Source organism: Felis catus, chromosome B4 (genome assembly GCF_018350175.1).
Source record: "Felis catus isolate Fca126 chromosome B4, F.catus_Fca126_mat1.0, whole genome shotgun sequence".
In the NCBI taxonomy this organism is placed as follows: Eukaryota; Metazoa; Chordata; class Mammalia; order Carnivora; family Felidae; genus Felis; species Felis catus.
The window spans coordinates 39,812,256-39,835,341 of NC_058374.1; the positions used below are offsets into that span (position 1 = coordinate 39,812,256).

The following is a 23,086-nucleotide window of genomic DNA, read 5'->3' on the forward strand; positions in this document are numbered from 1 at the left end:
TTTAGGTATATTAACAAGAGTGCTTTATGTTCCTTGGAATCAAGATACACCATCTTATGATGTCAAACATCCTCCATTTCATTTCACTGGCCAGTTACAACATCCATATAACTTGGATTTGAGGAAACTATTGCCACTACTCATAGCAAATGTGTTACAGATGTTATAAAAATGTTGTAGATGGGAGAAATAAGTGACATGTGGCATCTAAGCAGGTAGGAAAGACAATGGAAAAGGAGGACAGACAGAGCAGAGAAAGAAATGGGCACATAGTTATCAAAAATGGAATGCAGGAAGTAGAATGGTTAAGGAAGTTGAGAATGCAGGAAGCAGGATGGAAAAATAAAAACGATCCTTGTTGTCTGTCATAATGTTGATGAGCACTAAAATCCTGCCAGGTGCTGGTTTAGACTAACTTTCTATTAGGCTTGCAAATAAGCATATTATTTTCCTAGCACATGAAATGTTATTAATAGACAAGGGCAAGGTCAATAATATAGAGAAGCTGAGACAGAGGTAAAGAATCCAAAGTCTTTTTCTGACTCATTTCTTTTTCTTCTGACTCTTGTAAAACTTTAGAAAGAGTACAATAAAAACAAGTTTTACAAACAGGAGAATTTAAAAGAATAAGCATGTCTGTTTCATAGGCTTGTGTTTCCACAAAGATTTTCATGAGAAATCCATACTTGAAATGTGTATCTCAATGTCTTTTAATTTTCACTTGGCAAATAAGGTAAAGGGGAGATTTTATTTATATGGCTGATTAAGTCTTGCACTAGATAGGATTCAAACCTTTTGGAAAAGTCAAATGTCTCCATGAAAATGTAATCAACAATCTCCTACATCAAGTGTCCAGATATGATATATAGGATGTTTTAACTTACTAATATTCACAGAGAGGACATAACAGTAGAAAGAAAGATTTCTTTCAAAAAGGCATTTTAAGAGTAAATATACAAGTAAAATGCTGATCACTAGACTATACAGTATATGAATTTTTGGAAGGTTTCACAGACATACATCATGATTTGATTTGTGGCTTGGATTGCAAGTTCTCTTTCCGGGCATCTTTTGCTTGACAGAAGCCCAGCACAGCTCAGGTTCCTGGAGAGTTTGGCAGTCTTCTGCCAGAGTGTCAGTCTCTAAGGGTTCAGTGCTTGGACGTCAGAGTAAGCGTTGATGACACTCGGAAGATCTGGGGGAGCATGTTACTAAGTTGATAGAACATTTCTTCAGAAATACTCTGTAAGGGGTAAAAAGAAAAGTTCACATCTGTTAAATCATCACTTTAAAAAAAAATTTTAAAGTAACTTAAAATATGGAACTAATCTTGGATATGGAGAGAGATATATGAAAATTCTCTTTCATGACTGAGTTAATCACAGGGTCATGGGGCAGGGGGTGTTTTCTGGCTCAATCTTCTGAGAATCTATGTTGTTTCTGTCAAATAATAAGTTTGATTGCCAGAAAAATCCCTAGATAGCTCTAGTGTAATCAGTAACAAAAGTACCACTACCTTTGCTAAGCTCAGTACAGAATACAGAATTATTTTCTGCTAATGCCCTTTTACATGGACTCTTCAAGATCTATATAACATAAATGTGGGGAAAAAAACAAAAGATGAGTCAAATACAGTTTTGGCATTAAATAAAAGATCCCTTGAGTGGTAGATGCTGACATCCCTGACAATAAACTAAATGCCTTTATGGCATCCAAACACTTCTCGTAACAAATAGAAAGCTGTTAGTATTTTTATATTATGTTGAGTTTAGGGCAGTGTGCCTAGCTATATCTAGGAGCAATACTATAGCAAAGATCTATTCACATAACACACCTGTGGTACCAGAAACTGCACCGTCCTGGAAATACCTCCATCCCAAGAAGCCATTTCCATCATGAAACCTAAAATAGAACAACACTTTGCTGAATTATGAATTTTGGTCTTCAAACCTACACGTCCCTTATGGAAATAAACTGAATTATCATTGTGGGGCTTTGTGTCATTCCTTTTCAGGTAGCCACTTGTGTGTAGGCAAGCCAAGATCCAAAGAACAGATAAATTTCTACAATCCTTAATTCTCCATGCCAGAGAGGTTTAACATAATTTTGTCAACGTATTCTCATTTAGGATTTCTCAAGTCCTATTTAATCTCCATACAATGAAGCTAAAGCAGGTTATTAAAGATTAACTGAAGTTGTGGTTCTATTTTTTTTCTTTTTAAGAAAATAAAAAGGCAATAGAGAGCAAGCTATAATCAGAGCAAAATATAAATAACATCCAAATATTCCTGTATTTCAAGAGGGCCAGAGATTTGTTTATTTATGACTGGAAAAAGATAAGTAAAACGTATTTGTTTGTTAAACCACCTTTAACTGAGGTACGAGATGACAGAGGTAATTTTCATATTCTTTCTCCTGGGTTGATCTTGTTTCAATATTTGGGAGTAAGAAATACAGATCATGTTGTTAAATATAAGGTTATGCCCACCTTTGACACACTTGAACACCAGTTCTGCTCTCCTTAAGCACCATGGTATAGTCATTTCCTAAAAACAGAACCAAAACATATCATATGTTTTTAACAGAACTCTGTAAGAAAAAAAAATCAGATCTTAATTTGTCTATAACATTGACCGTCTACTTTGCGAACAGAATCACGCAACTTTTGGCTAATGTAAGCTGGATTTCTTCTGGTCTTTAGGTATATAACTCCTTATGGCTGTTAGACTATATCTGTGGAATACAAACCAATTTAATTATCCTAGTAAGTGTAATTAAAAAAATTAAACATACCCTTAAAACTTTCTAGAGAATTAATTTTAAAGACAAATATAAATGACATAAGAACTCCAACTACTCTCAATTTTAGCACAAATAACTCCATTAAATTGTATTAATATTTGAACAGTGCATTAAAATGCTTTTATTGTATACATATGAAAGTAACAGAAGTAAACATCCCATTCCAGCCACCTACTAAACCAAATGCATCCATTTTTCTAAAAAAAGCCCCCACCCCACGGCTCCATTTTAACAACTGACATGAAAAGACATTTTACTGAGAGAACCTATGACTTTATTTTGAAATGTTTCCTGACCAAATATGGGCTTTCCCCCCTATCATTTAAGGAACTAGATGAATTAGAAGCCTTAAAGAGAGGCAGCTATAGAATCTGATCTTCCAAATACCCCATGTACCTTTATTGAACTTAATCATAATGCTGTCAAATTGTCATGATCTCAAAAGGATTTTTATTTGCTGTCAGTTCAAAATAAACCCTGAATACATTTTTAACCTTTCTACTGGGTGCATTAAATGCAGTACAATAAACAAATAATTTAATAACCAAAAAAAAAAAAAAAGAGAAAGAATCACTATTGATACCTTATTATTAACTAAAGTTCAGTTTATGCAGATTTCCTTTGTTTTTTACCTAACATGTTTTCTGTTCCAGGATCACATCCAGCATACTACCATATATTGAGTTATTATGTCACCTTAGGCCTGTGAGTTTCTCAGACTTCCCTTGTTTTGAGGAGTCCTGGTCAGGTAATTTATAGGATGTTTTCTACTGGGATTTGTTTGATGTTTTTCTCATGGTCAGACTGAAGCTATCGGTTTTGGTGGAAAGACAACAGAGGTAAGGTGCCATTTTCATAACATAATTATGTTATGATCTCAGAGTTTGTGGGTTCAAGCCCCGTGTCTGAGCTGTCAGCTCAGAGCCTGGAGGCTGCTTTGGATTCTGTGTTTCCCTCTCTCTTTCTGTCCCTCCTCTGCTTGTGTTTCTCTTTCTCTCTCTCTCTCTCTCTCTCTCAAAAACAAATAAATAAATATTAAAAAAAAAAAAAAAGGAAACAATCCCATTTGCACCACAAACTGTAAGATACCTAGGAATAAAGCTAACCAAAGAGGTAAAAGACCTGTGCTCTGAAAACTAGAAAACACTGCTGAAAGAAATTGAAGAAGACACAAAGAAATGGAAAGATATTCCATGCTCATGGATCAGAAGAACAAATACTGCTAAAATGTCTATACTACCCAAAGCAATCTACACATTTAATGTAATCCCTACCAAAATACCACCAGCATTTTTCACAGAGCTAGAACAAACAATTCTACAATTTATATGTATACATATATGTAACGAAACATTCCTTAGCCATAAAAAAAAGAATAAAATCTTGCCATTTGCAACAACATGGATGGAGTCAGAGAAAGACAGTCAGAGAAAGACAAATACCATATGTTTTCACTCATATGTGGAATTTAAGGAACAAAACAAATAATCATAAGGGAAAAAAAGAGGCAAACCCATAAACAGACTTTTTTAAATAATTTTTTAAAGTTTTATTTATTTATTTTGAGAAAGAGATAGCATGAGTGGGGCAGGGGGAGAGAGAGAGAGAGAGAGGGAGAGAGAGAATCCCAAGCAGGCTCCACACTGTCAGCACAGAGCCTGATGTGGGGGTCAAATTCATGAAATCATGAGATCATGAAACCAAGAGTTGGAGTCACCCAGGCACCCCTCTTTTTTTTTTAAGTTTATTTATTTGTTTTGAGACAGAGATCGGGGGAGAGAAGGGGAGGAAGGGGAAGAGAGAGTGAGTCCCAAGCAGGCTCTGCACTATCAGCTCAGAGCCCAACATGGGGCTCGAACCCATGAACCATGAGATTGTGGCCTGAGGCAACACCAACAGTTGGATGCTCAACTGAATGAGCCACCCAGGTGCCCCGAGAAAGACTGTTAACTATAGAGAACAAACTGATGGGTACCAGAAGAAAGGTGCGGGGGATGGGTTAACTGGGTGATGGGTATTAAGGAGAGCACTTGTTGTGATGAACACTGGGTGCTGTATGTAAGTGTTGAATCACTAAATTGTACACCTGACTAATATAACACTGCCTGTTAACTAGAATTTAATAAAAACTTAAAAAATTTAGAAAAAGGAAACAAAATTCCAACAGCATTTCTCACAGAGCTAAAATAAACAATCCTAAAATTTGTATGGAACCACAAAAGGCCCTGAATAGCCAAAGCAATATTGAAAAAGAAAAACAAAACTGGAGGTATCACAATTCTAGACTTCAAGTTATATTACAAAGCTGTAGTGGTTCAAGACAGTATGGTATTGACACAAAAACAGACACATAGATCAATGGGACAGAATAGAAAGCCCAGAAATAAACCCACAACTATATGGACAATTAGTCTTCAGCAAAGTAGGAAAGAATATCCCATGGGAAACAGTCTTTTAAACAAATGGTGTTGGGGAAACTGGACAGCTACATGCGAAAGAATGAAACTACACCACTTTCTTACACCAATATGCAAAAATAAACTCAAAATGGATTAAGGAACTAAATGTGAGACCTGAAACCAAAAAATCCGAGAAGAGAGCACAGGCGGTAATGTCTCTGACATCGGCCATAGCAACATCTTTCTAGATATGTCTCCTGAGGCAAGGGAAAGAAAAGCAAAAATAAACTATTGGGACCACATGAAAATATAAAGCTTCTGCACAGCAAAGGAAGTAACCAACAAAACTAAAAGACAACCTATTAAATGGAAGAAGATATTTGCAAATGACATATCTGATAGAGGGTTAGTATCCAAAATATATAAAAAACTGATATAACCCAGCACCCCAAAAAACAAATAATCCAATTACAAAAGGGGCAGAAGACACAAATAGACATTTCTCCAAAGAACACACACAGATGGCCAGCAGACACGTGAAAAGATGCTCAACATCACTAATCACCAGGGAAACGCAAATCAAAATCCCAATGATACCAACTCACACTTGTCAGAATGACTAAAATTAAGTTCAAGAAACAAGTGTTGGTGAATAAATGGAGAAAAAGGAACTGTCGTGCACTGTTGGTGAGAATGTATGCTGGTGCAGCCACTGTGGAAGACAGTATGGAGATTCCTCAAAAAATTAACAATAGAATTATCACATGATCCAGTAATCATACTACTGGGTATTTACCCAAAGAATACAAAAACACCAATCCTAAGGATATATGTATCCCTATGTTTACTGCAGCATTATTTACAATAGCCAAGCTATGGAAACAGCTCAAGAGTCCATTGATTGATGAATGGGTAAAGAAGAAGTGGTATATATACACAATGGAATATTATTTAGCCAAAAAAAGAATGAAATCTTGCCATTTTCAATAACACGGATTGATCTAGAGAGTATAATGCTAAGTGAAATAAGTCAGAGAAAGACAAATACCATATGATTTCACTCATATGGAATTTAAGAAACAAAACAAATGAAAAAAGGAAAAAAAAAAAAAAAAACCCAGACAAACTGAGAAACAGACTCTTTAACTGTAGAGAACAAAGAGATGTTTACCAGAGGGGAAGGCAGTGGGGGTGAAATAGGTGAAGGTGATTAAGAGTACTTATCATGATGAGCACTGAGTAATGTATAGAGCTGTTGAATCACTATATTGTACACCTGAAACTAATACAACACTGTATGTTAACTCTGCTGCAATTAAGATAAAAAAATGTCAACTGTGGTTATAATTGCAGACAATACTTTCTAAAAAGAAAATGGCCATACTTCGACTACTCAACTTGAATCTTCTGATAAGGATAAGGTTGAACTGCAAAGGTGATTAAGATTTAGTTGGTAGATGTCTTGAAAGTTAGATATCAGAAATATTTTCTGAGTTTATGCACCCATGGGAGAAACTGAAAAACTATTCTTTACTCTCAAGTATGTGCCTCTGAGGTATCTGACCTACTCCTATTAATCAGTTTCTCAGCCATTACCTGAAGGTGAGGAACAATCTGGCTATCTTATTTTTCACATTCAAAAACAATCACTTTGGGAAACTATTTGGTTGTATATACCAAAGATAAATATATGCATGCCATGACATCTAACAATTCCATCCCTAAGTATATATCTAACAGAAATATATGTACTAGAATGTTCATAGCAGCATTAGTAATAATAATCAAAACCTAGAAACTAACCAAATGTCCATAAATAGTAGAATGGCTAAATAATTGTCTAGTCACACAGTGGAATAATATATAACAGTGTGAATGAACAATCTATAACCACAGACAATAATATGAGTAAATTTCACAAACATAATTATTGAGTGAAAGAAGCCAGATACAGCAGTATGTACTACAGAAACAAGCCTAAGTAATCCATGCTTTTCAAAATGAAAAAAATGGTTACCCTCATGGAAAGAGTGTGGTTTATGTGACTGGAAGGCAGCATGAAGGTGACTTTTTGGGTGGTGCAATGTTCTGTTTTATGATCTGGGTATTGGTTACATGGGTGTTTAGTTTGTGAAAATTTGAGCTATATGCTTATGTATACTTTTCTATATGTGTACTATATTCTAAATATTTTTTTTTCAACGTTTATTTATTTTTGGGACAGAGAGAGACAGAGCACGAACGGGGGAGGGGCAGAGAGAGAGGGAGACACAGAATCAGAAACAGGCTCCAGGCTCTGAGCCATCAGCCCAGAGCCTGACGCGGGGCTCGAACTCACGGACCGCGAGATCGTGACCTGGCTGAAGTCGGACGCTTAACCGACTGCGCCACCCAGGCGCCCCATATATGTACTATATTCTAATACAAATTTAAAAACAACACCTTCATCAACCACAGTTATAATAACTAAACCCTAAGTCCCAAATTATTCAACTGGTTAACAGTAAAAAATAAAAAGGAATCAGGAACTCTGGATTCTTGGCCTGCAGATTCATTCTACATCTATTAGGTTAGATTGGTTCCAGTACCTTCAGATCACAAAGATCTACAGAGATAAACTGGTGAAATCAGGATGTCTTTCTTCCCACTGATAGAATATTTGTTCTTTTCCTTTTTTTCTTTTTCGAACACTGCAATTAATTTCTACAGCTCTACCACAGAACATGGGCTGTTGCAGACATCATCGTCATTCCTGTGCACACACTAAAATGTGGTAACTGAAATTGTTTTGTTAGAGGAAGTAAACAACACTTGAAAATGCTCTGGGGCCCTTGCATGAAAGCTAAAGCAAAGATTAACTGTATATCCTGTGCAGTGTTGTCCGAGTTCGTAGAATAAACCTCCTGACCCGAATGGATGTTTAAATACAACAAATGGGAGGATCGTGGCTCAATATACTTTTGTGAATTAAAATGGACACTTTGGAAACAAACTTAATGTCCTGCAGCTGGCTGTCCCGATTTAAAACATGTAACTTTTGTAACATTGTGGGAGAGGGAATTCTAGTAGTATCAGATGTCTGGAAGTAAATCCAAACTTAGTGACTTTAGGAAATACTGTTTTTGAGGTTGTTTCCCACCTACATATAACCATTTTTATAAACTGGTTAACCAGGAGTCCAGCTGCAGGAATGTTTGGATGTTTCCTTGCAGCTGGAATTCATCACAAACTTTTTGTTATTCTCCAAAGACTTTTATAGATGGACTAGTTAGTGACGATAACTTAACAGTGGCTAAAAATTCCTGATGGAATTAAAGCTTTATAAAGTGACAGTCGAAAAAATCCCAAACAAACCACGTTTGTCAATCTCTCCTGATACCATATTAGGTATAACTGAGGCTACAGAAGTGAGCGGAATGAGAAGTTAGGCAGTCTGATGCAGCTCTCAGGATGGAGCCAGAATTCTCTTAATCGAAACAATGTGTCTGATGAAAATAAAAATGGGCTGAAAGGGGAAAATCATGTAAAATAACCTCATCTTACCTGGAATTGATTTTGTGTGCTTACATAGGGTATTGCATCTAAAATGAAGCCTTTGCTAATGAGTCTAAGTGTTTTGCTCTAAAAAGTAGTATTTATATATACATACCCTTTACTTTGGGAAATACCTTTTAATAATCAATAGCCAAACTTCCTTCCTGGCATCCAGGATTTGCATTAAGCCATTTTGGTTAAAAAAAAAAAAAAAGAAGCCACCTCAAAACCAGCAGGCACCAAGTTGATGACATGGGCCTTTCATCACCAGGTTGACCACTGGCTCTCCCAGAAGGACTTGCCTACATCCACCGTGCTGAAGCTACTTTGTTTCTCCAGACTATTGAAAATTGACCTTTTAGTCTTTGTATTATCTCTTCAGCTTATCCCCTCTAACCAGTTTCTATGTGGATGAGAAGGAAAACAGGAGAGAAAGCAAACAGTCACGGAAAGATTTTTTTTTTCCAGAATATACAATAATGCACAGTACATAATAAAACGAGTGAATGGTTATGCCACATTTTAATTGTAGAAGCCAATAGTTGAACTGCCCAAAGAGCATCCTTGGGAGAATGTTAAAACGAGGCTGGCTTCTTCTTGTTATCTAGCATCTCCTTCTATTGCCTATTAATGCATACTCAGAGAATGCAAACTAACTTTTTAAAATTTATTTATCTTGAGAAAAATAGAGAGAGTGGGAGGAGCAGAAAGGGAAAGAGAATCTCAAGCAGGCTTTGCACTGTCAGCGCAGAGCCCGACGTGGGGCTTGAACTCACACACCAACTGTGAGATCATGACCTGAGCCAAAATCAAGAGTTGGACACTTAACCAACGGAGCCAGTCAGGCGCTGCAACCCCCACCCCCAAGAATGCAGACTAATTTTAATCTTAGTGTAAGCCAAATATAAATGTGGAGAGAAATCTAATGCCACTTAAGACAAAAATGGAGGAAGAGGGAGAGAAGGGGGAGGAATAAGGGCATATGCCTTATCCAAAGCTAAAGATGACTTTATTTTCTCATTTGTGTACTGTAGGATAAAACCAGAATTCTCTGAACATAAATGGTTAAGGATTATTCATTGGTTTGTATCATCTGTCACTCAATGCTATTAACCAGATAGGAGATACAAAAGTGCATTAGTTTTTAAAAAGTGCTTTTAAAATGTAAAGTGGATTTTATTATTATTACATATTAAGGGTTAACATATTTATAAAATTATGGTATTTATAAAATTATGGTATTTATAAAATTATTATTACATATTAAGGGTTAACATATTTATAAAATTATGCTTACCTCTGACATATCATGCACCAGCAAGAGAGGTATGCTTATTGTTGTGATGTCATGGGTACAGCAAACCTTGAGTATATTTCGGAGTCCCATAATGGCAGGATCTCGAGCAGTGATGTTTCCCGATTTCACATTGTCATCCACACAAAGGTGGAAAGCAACATGTATTTCAGAGAGATTAGAATGCCGTGTAATATAAAATTCTCCTGTGAACACCAAATGCAATCATGATTTTCAAATGCATCAATCGCTTTCAGCAATAGGGTTTATAAATAACTATAATTAGGGAAGTCAATGAGCTGAACTAGTAGAGATATATCAGGAACCTGTATGTTGAGCTCAGGAAACAAATACGGCCATTGCTCCTTAATTCTCGGAAAGAAGGTGATAAAAAAAAAAAAGAGACAATAGCCAATTTTGCATAGGTTCATAAACTGGTATGAAGTGATCACCAAGTAGTAAGTAAATCAAATGAGTACTCACATCTATTTTGATGTAAATGCTCAAAATGTCCTACTTAACTCAAAGTGAATATGTAAAAACAGGTTGATTACCTGTCTTGCACATACCCTAAGGCAGCAATTCTCCATCTCAGTTTATGGATCTAACCTCCCTCCAGTTAGTGGCACGGAACAGAAACATAGAAATTGCCCTTAACTACTTTATCTCAGTATCTATTCCCTAATCCACAATACACTTCACCATCAACTACTTTCAGTAATACCTCCAACAATTTTCTCAAATCTGGGATACTCAATTTATTGCTATTACCCTAGCTCGAGCTACCATCATCTCTCACCTAGGTTTTTGTCATAGCCTCTTAATTAATCTCTCTGCTCTCAGTCTGGCCTACCTACAAACCATTTCCACATTTGCGGCCAAAACAATTTCAGTATAAATCAGATTATATCGCTCATCTACTTCAAATCATCCAACAGGCTCACACTTCATTCAGAAAACAAGCCAAGCCCCTTACTGTGGTCTGCGCAGCCTATATGATCTGAACACTGCCCATCTTTCTGACATCCTATTGTCTCATCCTCTCTTCCTGCTCAGCCACACAGGCTTTTGTAAAGTTCTTCAAACACGTAGAACTTGTTCCCAAATCAGGGCTACCTCATCGAAGTTTTCCCCCAAGATTCTTATATGGCTGACTTCTTTTCACCAAAGATGCCTCAGATCAAAGATCACCTCCTCAGAGAGATCTTCTTTGACAATCCTATCTGATAGGATACTTCTCACATATTCTCCTTTACATTGTTCTGTTTAATTTTCTTCTCAGCACTGAAATTATTTATTTGAGATTAAAGAGACCATTGTTTATGCTCAACAACTACAGGGATTTTGTCTATCTTGTTTAATGTTCTATCTCCAGCACATAGAATGGTTCCTGGTACATAGGAGGTACCTAATAAACAATTGTTGAATGGCTGGATGAACAAATGATTATAGACTGAATAGTGGAGCAGCATTTATCAAACCTTAGAATTCATGCTTCCTATAATTACTCCATTTTGTATGGAGCCACACTAGCCATCAGCCTGTACATTCTGCAGTTTCTGTCAAAATAAGTATATAAAATATACAAGCATATGAAGAATATGTTTTTACAAATACACATGCTTCCTTGGAAACTCTGATATGAAAATTCTAGGAAAGCTTTGCTCTTCTAAGTACTACACTTTCATCACTAACCCATGCCCTCACAAATTCTGCTTCCACTTGCTTTAAAGTCATTACCTTAGGATTTTATTTATAAATACATGTATGCTTAAAAGTATTTGATATACTTTAGCATAGTGTTAATTCATTTGTAGTTACCAGTGTTGGTAAGCTACACCTATAGATGCTAGTGACAGGTCCCATGCAAAGGTCTTTTTTTTTTTTTGGACTTAACTAGACAAAAAAATAAATAAATAAAAAATTTAAAAAAGGAAAATTGTGTGGTGGCAAGTATAGTTGTGATTTCCTTGGAAGGCAATATAAGAGGCAGACTGTTTATCAGAAACCTGGCAGACTGTATGAGACAATATCCTTCCGGGCCCAGTGAAGTGCATTACCCCTCAACTCCTACTGATAATTTAGATGAGGGAAGTCACAGCATTAAATATGGGCTGCGGTCCAGCAGTGAGGCAGATGACTTAGTGAACAAGTCAGGTGCTCCTAATCCCCAAATTGGCACTGCTTTGTTTGACCTTACATGACTTGTCTCTTGGCCTCATTTTACCCAGTACTGAAATGGGGGTCATCGAGCGGGCAATGGTAATCAAAATAAGATGATATAGAAGAAAAAGGACTAGACTGGGTATTAAGAAGATCGGATCTCTAGCCTTTACTGGCTGAGTTGATCTTGGGCAAATAAATTCAATTTAAACTCTGTACTTTGTATAAGAAATGCAAAAAATAATGCCTGACTGCTTTCCTTATAAAGTTGTTGTGAGAATTAGAGGATATAAACTGTAAATACTTAGGTAATGATCAAGTAAACCTACTGGTGAAAATATATAAATAAAACTATTTTCCTTTGCAACTTAAAAACTTAAAAGCATTTGTGACTTGGGTCTTTCTTCATCTCCTGTAAACTTTCTGGCTGTGCAGGCATCCCCTAACTACATGGAAATTCAGATGGTGTTAGCATATCTAACTGAATAGTTTGATACCCGTTTCTAATGTGGACTATGACATAGTCTCCTGATTTGGTGGTAATAATAAATACTAACTTATAGGCTTTTCCCAAAAAGGAGCAATGAAGGAAATAAATATAGCAAGAAAGAAGTAAGTTGAAAAAAAACCCACACATCAGCACCTCCGGAATAGATAATAAGATTGGCACATTTTAAGAAAGCCACAAAATATGGATGATTTAAATTAGGGATCTGTGAAGAGAAATACAATAAATCCTGTCTCAATGAAGGTATTTTTAGATAGAGAGGAGGACAGTTTCCTGTTCCACAAAGTGGAGGAAACAGCGTGTGGTGATGCAATCCTGCCTCTAACATTACCCACGAAGGTAGGATATCTGAAGGTGGGAGGAAATTCGGAAGCTGATGACCACAAGCTAACTGCCTGGGACTGACAAGACGAATACCAGAAAGGGGCGTGCTATCTGCTTACATTAAATGGAATGTGACCTACATGGGAGAAAATCTGGGGCAGAAAACGTGAGGAAACAACCTATTGAGGAAAATGCAAGCTTGAAATGATTAAAAGCTTACAAGATTTCATGTTTGTGAACAGATATGTCTTCCTTGTCATACCCTGTCATATAAACACTACTAAGCATCATCAGAATGAATTCAATCTGGAAGAGGGCCTGAATTTCCAGTTGATAAACAATATGCCAAAAAATAATAAAGGAAATCAAAGAAATGGGGAACAGGAAAATTTATGGGGAAGTGGAAATAAGAAATTATATGACTCATGTTCTGTCTACAAGTTCAACTCTTTATATCTCTAGTATTGTTTGTATTTCAGAATAAAAATGACTTCTTGGTTCATTTAAGGAACAATATATAACAGAAGACATTTAAAATAGCAAATATGAGTAAAGTTTTGCAACTTTGAAAAATTTTTCTTGTATGGATCTAGCAAGTCAGTACTAATATGAGAATAAAGATTTAAATTGCAGAACATCTGTGAAAGCATATTATGTAGATATAATGTTGTTTCAAAGTAAGACATTGACAAACTTTTTATAAGAACTTAAATTTCAGAACTTGTATTTCAAATCTACGATCTACATGTATGTGATTCTTAGAAAACTGCAATTTCAAGGAAAATACCACTTACCAGGTAAAATATTTAAATAGTTCCTGTCAGAATTTTTAGCCTTATCGTCACTTCCTCCATTTCGGTTTCCAGAATCTATTCATAAGATAATGCAACATGAAAGAACATACAACATATGAGAACACATTACTTCTAGTACTCCCCAATCAATCACAATAACAGCAAAAATGTTCTAAGGATAGCTAGTTGCCAGGCATTCTGATATACGTTTTACATGCACAGTCTCATTTAATTCTTACAAAACCCCTAAAACCACAGCCTTACAAGGTAGGTACTATTACTGTCTTCATTGTATACGTGAAGGAACAGAGGCTTACATAAGTTAAGTAACTTAGCCAAAGATTCACAGCTAAGTGGTAGAACCAGGTCTTGAACTCATATACCCAGAGTCCAAATCCTATGGTCTTAACCACATTATACTTGCCAGCACCCTATTTTTCATCGGGAGGTTCAGGGCACTAAATTAACTACACATAAAACAACTTCGTTAAATAGTTGTAGTGTGGCCATCTTTATTTTTAGATTCTGAGTCACTGTTGTTGATATAACTTGTCCAGGACTCCAAGCAAATGGCGAGTAGTACCAGGAATCACTTGATATATAGCCCATTCTGCAATCTGGGGTTACTTCTTATCTACACCATATACCATGTATTTCAAAAAGATATGTGAGACTTTGTTTCAAATGGAACATTTTTTAAAATATAATTTATTGTCAAATTGGCTAACACACAGTGTGTAAAGTGTGCTCTTGGTTTTTGGGGTAGATTCCCGTGGTTTATCGCTTACATATGACACCCAGTGCTCATCCCAACAAGTGCCCTACTCAGTGCCCAAATGGAAGATTGTTTATTAGGTATTCAATAGTTAATCTTTTTTTCTAGAAGGCATGATATTATTTAGAAGGATAAATATTGGTAAAATAAGACATCGCAATTGACCGTACATTATTATACTTGGACACACATTATTTTATACACGTACATCTATTTTTAACAGATTTCTTATAAAATTCAGGGCACCTGGGTGGCTCAGTCAGTTAGGCGTCTGACTTTGGCCCAGGTCATGATCTAGCAGTCTGTGAGTTCGAGCCTAGCCTCAGGCTCTGTGTTGACAGCTCAGAGTGTGTAGCCTGCTTCCGATTCTGTGTCTCCATCTCTCTCTGCCCCTCTCCCTCTCACACTCGCTCTGTCTCTCAAAAATAAATAAACATTTAAAAAATTTTTTTAAAGATTCAGATGTATCTTCTACCAAAACCTGAAAATGCAGAATCAATATTAGCATTCAAAGCAGCTATCTTTAAGAAGGTATCTGTGTATTTCAATTAAATGCAAAACTATTTTGGAAAGGCTGTCAGCATCAGAAAATATCTTGAAAACAGAACTTCAAAAGGGTACCTGAAAATATCAAGGGGAATTATGCTTTCAAAAGTGTTCTGAATGAAAGTAACTTCATATAATCAGTAATGAATAATTGGCCCAGAAAACAAATGATAAAAAAGGACTCTAATAATTTTGTTCACATGGGGTATGAACAGACAGAATTCCTACTAAGTGAATAAGAGAGAACAGTTAGTTCATAGTCTATTCCCCCTCCATGTTTTCACTAATACCTTGCAATACTAAGAAAATGACTTTTTCACTTAAAAAAAATGTACATAAAATGTGCACAGAAAACTAAATTGCTTTTGGCTTGTTATAATGGACTGCAGAAACACAAAGATTCTAATATAATGAACACAGTAAAAACAAGTGATGGAGTGCCTTAGAATAAACAAGTACTTGAGTATCGGGATGTAAATGTGTAGAACAAATATGTGGGCATGCACAGAAAAGGAAAAGACGGAGAAAGCATTTTCACAGAACTCTTCTATGACAACATGTGGGTTCCTTTAAGAAAGTTGTGTTTTATAAACCTACTTGTTTCACTGACTCACTTAAACCACAAAATAGTTGCTTGAACAAGAGCAAAATAATACCATGATTTACACACACTGCCTTAACCGTATGTGGTTTGAAAACTTCCTGTCATTTGCTACACACTTTGTATCTCTCATAAATATACTTAGAATCCTCCTCCTTCTCCCACACCTGTCATGATCTCAATCTTCATGCTTTTAGTCACTACTAAGAATAATATTAAAATGTTTCTGATCACATCACTGTTAGTTTGAATGAGACAGGAAGAAGATGGTAGAAGAATAAGAGGACATACTGGAACTTTCTGAAAGGTCCTTTGTTAGGATACATTTCTGTATGATTTCCTGACACGTGTCATATGTAACACACAGTGCCACAGCAAAGCTACAGTTATCTGGAGTGGGAATATAAGCTGGTGGCACTGTTATGGAGGGCAACTGCGAACACTATCAATATTATTATAAATGTATGTCCCCTTTAACACAGTAATTTCTCTTAGAAGTCTATTCCTAGAGATAGGTTCACACATGCGTGGCACTATATGTGTAACATGATTCATGCATTATTTGTTATAATAGAAAAAACGTTGGGATGGATTAAGTGTCATCACAGAACTGATTAATAACTGGATACCTTGCAATGGACTACTACACAGCAGAAGGTATAAGGATGCTCTTTATGCACTGATACATGATGGCCAAGATAAATATTCAGTAAAAAAAGCCAAGTGTGGAAAAGTGTGCAGAGAAGGATGCCACTTGTGTAAAAGGGAAAATTAAATAAATACACACACACATGCACTGATGTGTACATAAACATATGTCTGGAGGATACCGGGCAGCACTGGCTGTCTCTGGGGTGCGAAATGAGTGGCTGGTGGAATTATGAAGACTTTCATTGTATGCTCTTTTATACAGTTTGAATTGGGAATCTTGAGACTGTTTTACCTATTTAAGAAATGATTAAAAAATAAAACTTTTTTAAAAAAAGGTCTATTGAATAAATACAGAAACTATAGTGAATGCTTACCAAGGTTAAGTCTAGAAAGCTACATTCTAGCATCAGGAGAAAGTGAGAAATTCTACAATTAATACGGGAAGAGGAACAAAGACAGCAAGCAAAGATAAAATAGTATCTCTTTGCTCACTACAAAACACAAAACATAGGAACCAAAAGTACTATCAAATGGTTTCTTTTAAACACTGCAGTTGCAAAATAAACCAACAAAAAAGACATCGAAGTACATAAGCTGATTTAAAAGTTTGACCAGCCGTACTTTAAAAACCTGCCATATTTTGGGGCACCTGGGTGGTTCAGTCAGTTGAGCGGCTGACTTCGGCTCAGGTCATGATCTCGCGGTCCGTGGGTTCGAGCCCCGCGTCAGGCTCTGTGCTGACAGCTCAGAGCCTGGAGCCTGTTTCGGATTCTGTGTCTCCCTCTCTCTGACCCTCCCCCGTTCATGCTCTATCTCTCTCTGTCTCAAAAATAAATAAACGTTAAAAAAAATTAAAAAAAAAAACCTGCCATATTTTATTTCCTGGGCAAGACATCAAGTTTTTATAAAAAAAATAAATTAAAATGCTGAGTATGCATTCCAGCCATAAGAGAACGTGCATTGTTATTTCATGCCTGTTACATAATATGAAATGTCTGAAAAATAAGAAAAATGGAGCTTACATATATTTCTTATGAATATTACCCTTATATTTAGCTCTTAACTAAACGAACTTATGATGCCAATTTAGCTTATAAAGAAACCACTTTTAAAACTTATATTTTTCAATTAAAAAAATAGAATTACTCTGTAATTTGAGTTAAAGATTTTTCTTTTACCTCTATCTTCCCTTAAGTCTACGAATAGAGATCTTACACAGAAAGATGTCGTGAATGTTTTCTATAGTTTTAAAAATAATTTCCCAAAGAGTTAGAAAGGATGTTTAAATTGTGGATAAATATGAAAAAAGCAGGACATAGTTCTGGACATAGTGATTTTTTTAAAGAACAATCAAAAACAATTCTTATAATTGACATCCTGCTACCTAGGAGGAATCAAAGATGAAATGTATAAAAAGTGTGTATTTTGTGCTACTATTAATTCTATGACTACAAAACATAGTAATTATGTCCATTTTAGAGATATAGAACTCAGACCAAAAGATCACTGGGGCCTCTCTGTGGCTCAGTCGGTTAAGATCCGACTTCAGCTCAGGTCATGATTTCAGGTTCGTGAGTTTGAGCCCTGCATTAGGCTCCCTGCCGTTAGCACAGAGCCTTCTTGGCTTTCCCTTCTCTCTCTGCCCCTGTGTGCTCTCTCTCTGTCTCAAAAAATAATCTTAAGAAAAAAAAATCATCAACTTTACATTGAGTGCCTACCTCAAGTATAATTATAGAATTTAAATTTAAAAAGTTTTTGCTAAGGCTATTAAACAAAATCATGCAAAAAAGAAAATTTAGAACAGAATTCAACCTTCTAAAGATCCTGAGTTTTTTCCTTAATTTCTTTCCTACACTTTTCCACCAACACAACTTTCTATTTTAATAACGGTCCATATGCTATTAGAGTGCTTAGGGACAAAATACACTGAAAGTGAAACTTTGAAAAATTTGAGTTTTACTGACCATGTGATTCTTTCAACTTACTCCTTCGTTGGGTTCTAGCATAAAGTACCACCTGCTGGACAACTTCCAGTTGCTCTTCGATCCGGGGAAAATGGAAGTCAGTACATTCTTGGCAAACTGTGGCAAAATCTAAGGGACCCAAAACATTTACAAACTTTTAAAGGTGGGCTATCAAATATTTAGTATTTACTTAAGGATAATGAGAGCTAGCAGAAATAAAATACAAAATTCACAAGAATGATTTCTTATACTTTTCCTTTTAATAATTATGTCTTAAGTTAGGGTATATCAATTTTGTTTGAATCAGAAACTTAATCTACCACTCAAAAGAGTAAATAATTAATAAACACGGAAATTTTTATATAATTCCAAACCTGCTTTAAGTAATAGATACTTTAATCATAATCAAGTCCCAGAAAGTATTAAAAAATATAAGAAAGTTCTCATATTTATGGTGGGAAATAAACTCTATTCAAGCTTCTTTAAAAAGTTACACAATTCAATATACTTTATATATTTAAAATTTTTTTAAAAATCATAAAAAGTGAGTTTTACAGACGGAACATAGATTATTACCTAGCACATTTAAGAAGTAGGCTATCTAAAAAAAACAAGGAAGAAAGGACACAAGGATGAGCTAAAATTCACTGAGCCAGGATCTGCTTCTGAACTGAATACATTTACATCTTGATTATTCTTTCTGTTATGCCTTGAAGCAAGAATCCTATAAGAGCACTACTTATGAGATAACACAATTTTAAGAAAAAGTAAATATCCTGAAGCACTTTACCCATGCTGAAGTATGACAGAAATCTAAAATAGCCAAGGCTGGGGATGTGTGTTGCTTGGCTACCAGAATACTGGGGTTAACTAAAATTTTTGTTTTTCTATAATCCCTTTCTTTGTAAGAATGGTATTCAAAGGAGAAATTTAACAAAATAAATATGCAATGTTAACTTACCTCTTTTAATACCACTATATGAATTGATTCGATTGTCTACAAGTAAAACCAGGCCACAGAGAGAGGTGGAATAAAGTGACAGTGCAGTCTGGAGTCGATGGAGTTTCACGCCACTTCGGTGATTTCTTTTGTGCTTACAGAAGTCCAGCATATCTGCTCTCAGCAATCTCAAATTATGCATGGTCTTCAACTGGGCTCCTAGGGGGTGGGCAACAGTCCCAGAAAGAAACTTAGACAGCTGCAAAAATCGAGTATAACAGGATGTAAATCTCTATGGCAGGAATTCAGATAAATCTGTGCTACAAATAATTAGAAATAGGTTTTGCAATTTCCCAACCTAATAACTATTCAGATTTCACCTTTATTTTTTTAATTATTTTTTTCAAGTTTATTTATTTATTTCGGGCAGGGAGGAGGAGTAGAGAGGGAGAGAGAGGAGAGAGGAGAGAGGAGAGAGGAGAGAGGAGAGAGGAGAGAGGAGAGAGGGAGAGAGCGTCTAAGCAGGCTCTGTGCTGTCAGTGTGGAGCCTGACACGGAGCTCGATCTCACGAAGTGTGAGATCGTGACCTGAACCAAAATCAAGAGTCAGACACTTAACTGACTGAGCCACTCAGGCACCTCTTAGATTTCACTTTTCTATTTGTAAAAGATAATATATTAGCCAATACAGAAAGCATACAGCCAACAAACTTCAGGAGCAGGACATCGTTCGTAATTAAAAATAACATGGGTACAGTCTACTCATATGCTGGGGATTTTTCTCTTACAACATAAAAAAAAGCTTCAGAAGTTACAACAAATTACGCCTACAAAAAATGAGTCCACTTACCTAAGTGAATGGTAAAACTTTCTTCCAACTTTCTCTGCTCCTCATAAATCCTTCCATTTGCTTCTACAGATTCTCTGAACTGACTCGGTTGAACTTTAATTTCCTCACTGCAATTAATAAAATTATTCGTATGCTTTTTTCGTCTCTTTGTCAAGAACTTTTCTTGAAGGAAAGAAAGCTTTATAATGAAATGAGGCAAAGTGAAGTCTGTAAGTACCACTTAACCTATTCCTAAACTTATCCTTAATCTATGGTAACAAGTAAGAATCATATACACCAACAGGTTTTAAAATTCCTACTTGTTCTTTCATTTCCTCACAGCAAGTAATGCATATTATTCTTTCCAGTCATTGCAATATCAGCTCATATATTACCATTTAGTATTTCTTAGTGGTCTAAGAAAATGATTAAATGAAGTGATTAACTTACTACTTTAAAATGGCATATTGAAAAAATATATAATATATCCTGTATCAGGGTTGGCTCTAGGCAAAACTAAAAAAGGTGACGTGATAGAAATAAAAATTGAAAATTAAAAAGTCAAATAAAAGGAATAATAAAAAAATAGAAAGTTCATTTTGATGTATTCATATCCTCTATTTAAAAAAATAGAGGTTTTAAAAAAAAACCATTTCCTGCTTTTTTTCCGTCAACAGCCTCCTCCCATTGAAAAACTTCTCTCTTTGCTCTACTCCATTCTTGTGTTTGCTGAAAAGGTTTCCATGGAGGCATTCAACAACTGTACAATTGTAAATTCAAATTTCATGGTATGTGGAAGATGATATAAGTCTATAATAGTCATTCTGGACTACATTTTTGGGGTTGTTCCAAACAGTCTCTTAGTCTCACTGATTGACTTCATTAGTATATACGGCAAATTTAAACCTAAAAAATTGATATTAACAAAACATCCTCACTTTAGGATGTGAAAAGCCACAAGAGACTGTTGCTCCCACTCTAACAACAAGGAAAAGCCGGATAATCTATAAAATCATAACTTTCCTGAAATTTGAGGTAACAAGGCAACCAATCAATTCTAAAGTGCAACACACCCCTCAAGGACAGACAGGAGACACAGTTTTCATCTTTGGCAGAGCATGGTGGAAATGAGTTGCTGCAATGTAAGGAGATAGGAAGAAATGGCTAAAAGTTTAACAATTCTTAAAGGACAAGTGTGGGTTAGCATGTAAATTTAGAATAGCTATGAGCCTCAGGCACAAGGGAAATTTGCATGTACTTACAAAATCTCTTTCATCAGCCTCCCCCAGGTGTTTCCAAGAAAACACCGGAGGCTGTGCAGGAGACAAGAGAGCCTCCTTTGTGGCACAGGTAGAAATGCTGAGAATGCCCCAAACCCAAGCCCTAGATATATATGACCTGCACACAACTGAAGCTGGACAAAGACAACGGAGACATATTTCCCACCCCCAATATGACCCTAGCATCACATCACAAACAACAATGGTCTACTCCTGAGGGGTAGAGCAACAGCATAGAGACCTCATGCTTGGCACAGGACTGCAAACACTGAAAGCTGAGGATGGAGCAGAATGACAGGGAAAAACCCTCTAGAACCCAAAGCCCCACCTAAATACAAAGTGGCAGCAGCTTACTATGGTAGAAAATGCAGCCTGTGGTATCACTGAAGGAAAAAACCAAACTCTGCTCAACTGCTGACTAGGTTGGCATGACATTCACAATAATGGCCTGTTCGTTTCTGGACATAAATATTATCTACCTTAGTCTCTTCTTTACAAACACACACAATGCCCAGCATTTATTTTTTTAAAAAGAGAGAGAGACACAAAAAAAGCAAGCGAAAGAAACAAATAACCCATTGTCAAGAGATAAAGCAATCAACAAACACAGACTGAGAGATGACCCTGGTACTGGGCCTAAAAGAAAAAGACTTTCAGGGCATCTGGGCTCAGTTGGGTAAGCATCCTATTCTTGATTTCGGCTCAGGTCATGATCTCATGGTTTGTGAGATAAGCCCTGCACTGGACTCTGCCCTGACAGCATGGAGCCTGCTTGGGACTCCTCTCTCTCTCTCTCTCTCTCTCTCTCTCTCTCTCTCTCTCTCTCTCTCTCTCTCCCTCTGCCCCTCCCCTGTGCTTGCTCATGTGTTCCTTGTCTCTCTCTCAAAATAAATTAATTAAAAAAAAAAGACTTTCACATAACAATGACCAATATGAAAGATCTACTGGAAAACAACACACAGGATGCACAAAGAATTTCAGCAAAGAGAGAAAAGAAATGAAAGTGCTAGAAATAAAAACATGATACAGATTGATGATCACAGATACCAATTCCTTTGACAGGCTCATAGGCAGACCACCAACTTATTTTATGCTGTCATTACCCAGATGCCAAAACCAAATGAATATATTATAACAAAACTATACACATATATATATACATATACATATACTTATTCATTACTTATAGTAGACATATTCACTTATATTTTCATATATAATGTGTATGAAATAATACATTATGACTCATACATATACATTATAACTATAAAATTTCTAGAATACAATTGAGCAATAAAAAGAAAACTACTCACAAATGAAGCAACATGCATAAGTCATAAATGCATTGTAAGTAAAAGAAGCAAGACACCAAACTGCTACATAACAGTTTGATTTTATTGATAAGACATTCTGAAAAGAATAAAAACTGCAGGGACAAAAATCAGAGCAGGTTGACAGGAGAAGGGAAAGAGAAAGGAATGGGTTATAAAGGTATACAAGTGAAATGCTGTATCTTGGTTGCGGTGATGATTTCATGACCAGTTAAGTTTGTCAAAACTCATCAAAATGTAAATTTAAAAGACGTAAATTTTAATTTATATAATTTACCCTTCAACAGACTTTTTTTTTAAAGAGAGAGAGAGAAAGTGTGAGCAGGGGAGGGGCAGAGAGAGAGAGGGAGA

General features: G+C 36.0%; 1 protein-coding gene across 6 annotated transcripts in view; it reads right to left on the reverse strand.

Moving 5' to 3' along the window:
• Positions 1 to 692: 692 nt before the first annotated feature.
• CB4H12orf4 (chromosome B4 C12orf4 homolog) overlaps positions 693 to 23,086 on the reverse strand; it is a 47,191-nt gene continuing 24,797 nt past the window's right edge. For 2 of the 6 annotated variants that reach the window (XM_003988286.5, XM_023256691.2), the window contains exons 7-14: positions 20,146 to 20,252; positions 19,317 to 19,514; positions 18,356 to 18,484; positions 13,819 to 13,893; positions 10,033 to 10,235; positions 2,489 to 2,546; positions 1,835 to 1,902; positions 693 to 1,243 (exon numbers count right to left, since the gene is read on the reverse strand). In XM_003988286.5, coding sequence (XP_003988335.3) covers positions 1,151 to 1,243; positions 1,835 to 1,902; positions 2,489 to 2,546; positions 10,033 to 10,235; positions 13,819 to 13,893; positions 18,356 to 18,484; positions 19,317 to 19,514; positions 20,146 to 20,252 — 931 coding nt within the window. In that variant the 3' untranslated portion in view covers positions 693 to 1,150. Of the gene's footprint in view, positions 1,244 to 1,834; positions 1,903 to 2,488; positions 2,547 to 10,032; positions 10,236 to 13,818; positions 13,894 to 18,355; positions 18,485 to 19,316; positions 19,515 to 20,145; positions 20,275 to 21,386; positions 21,534 to 23,086 lie in introns of those variants that run through there. The other 4 variants (XM_023256693.2, XM_019834385.3, XM_045061276.1 and 1 more) reach the window with 4 other exon arrangements.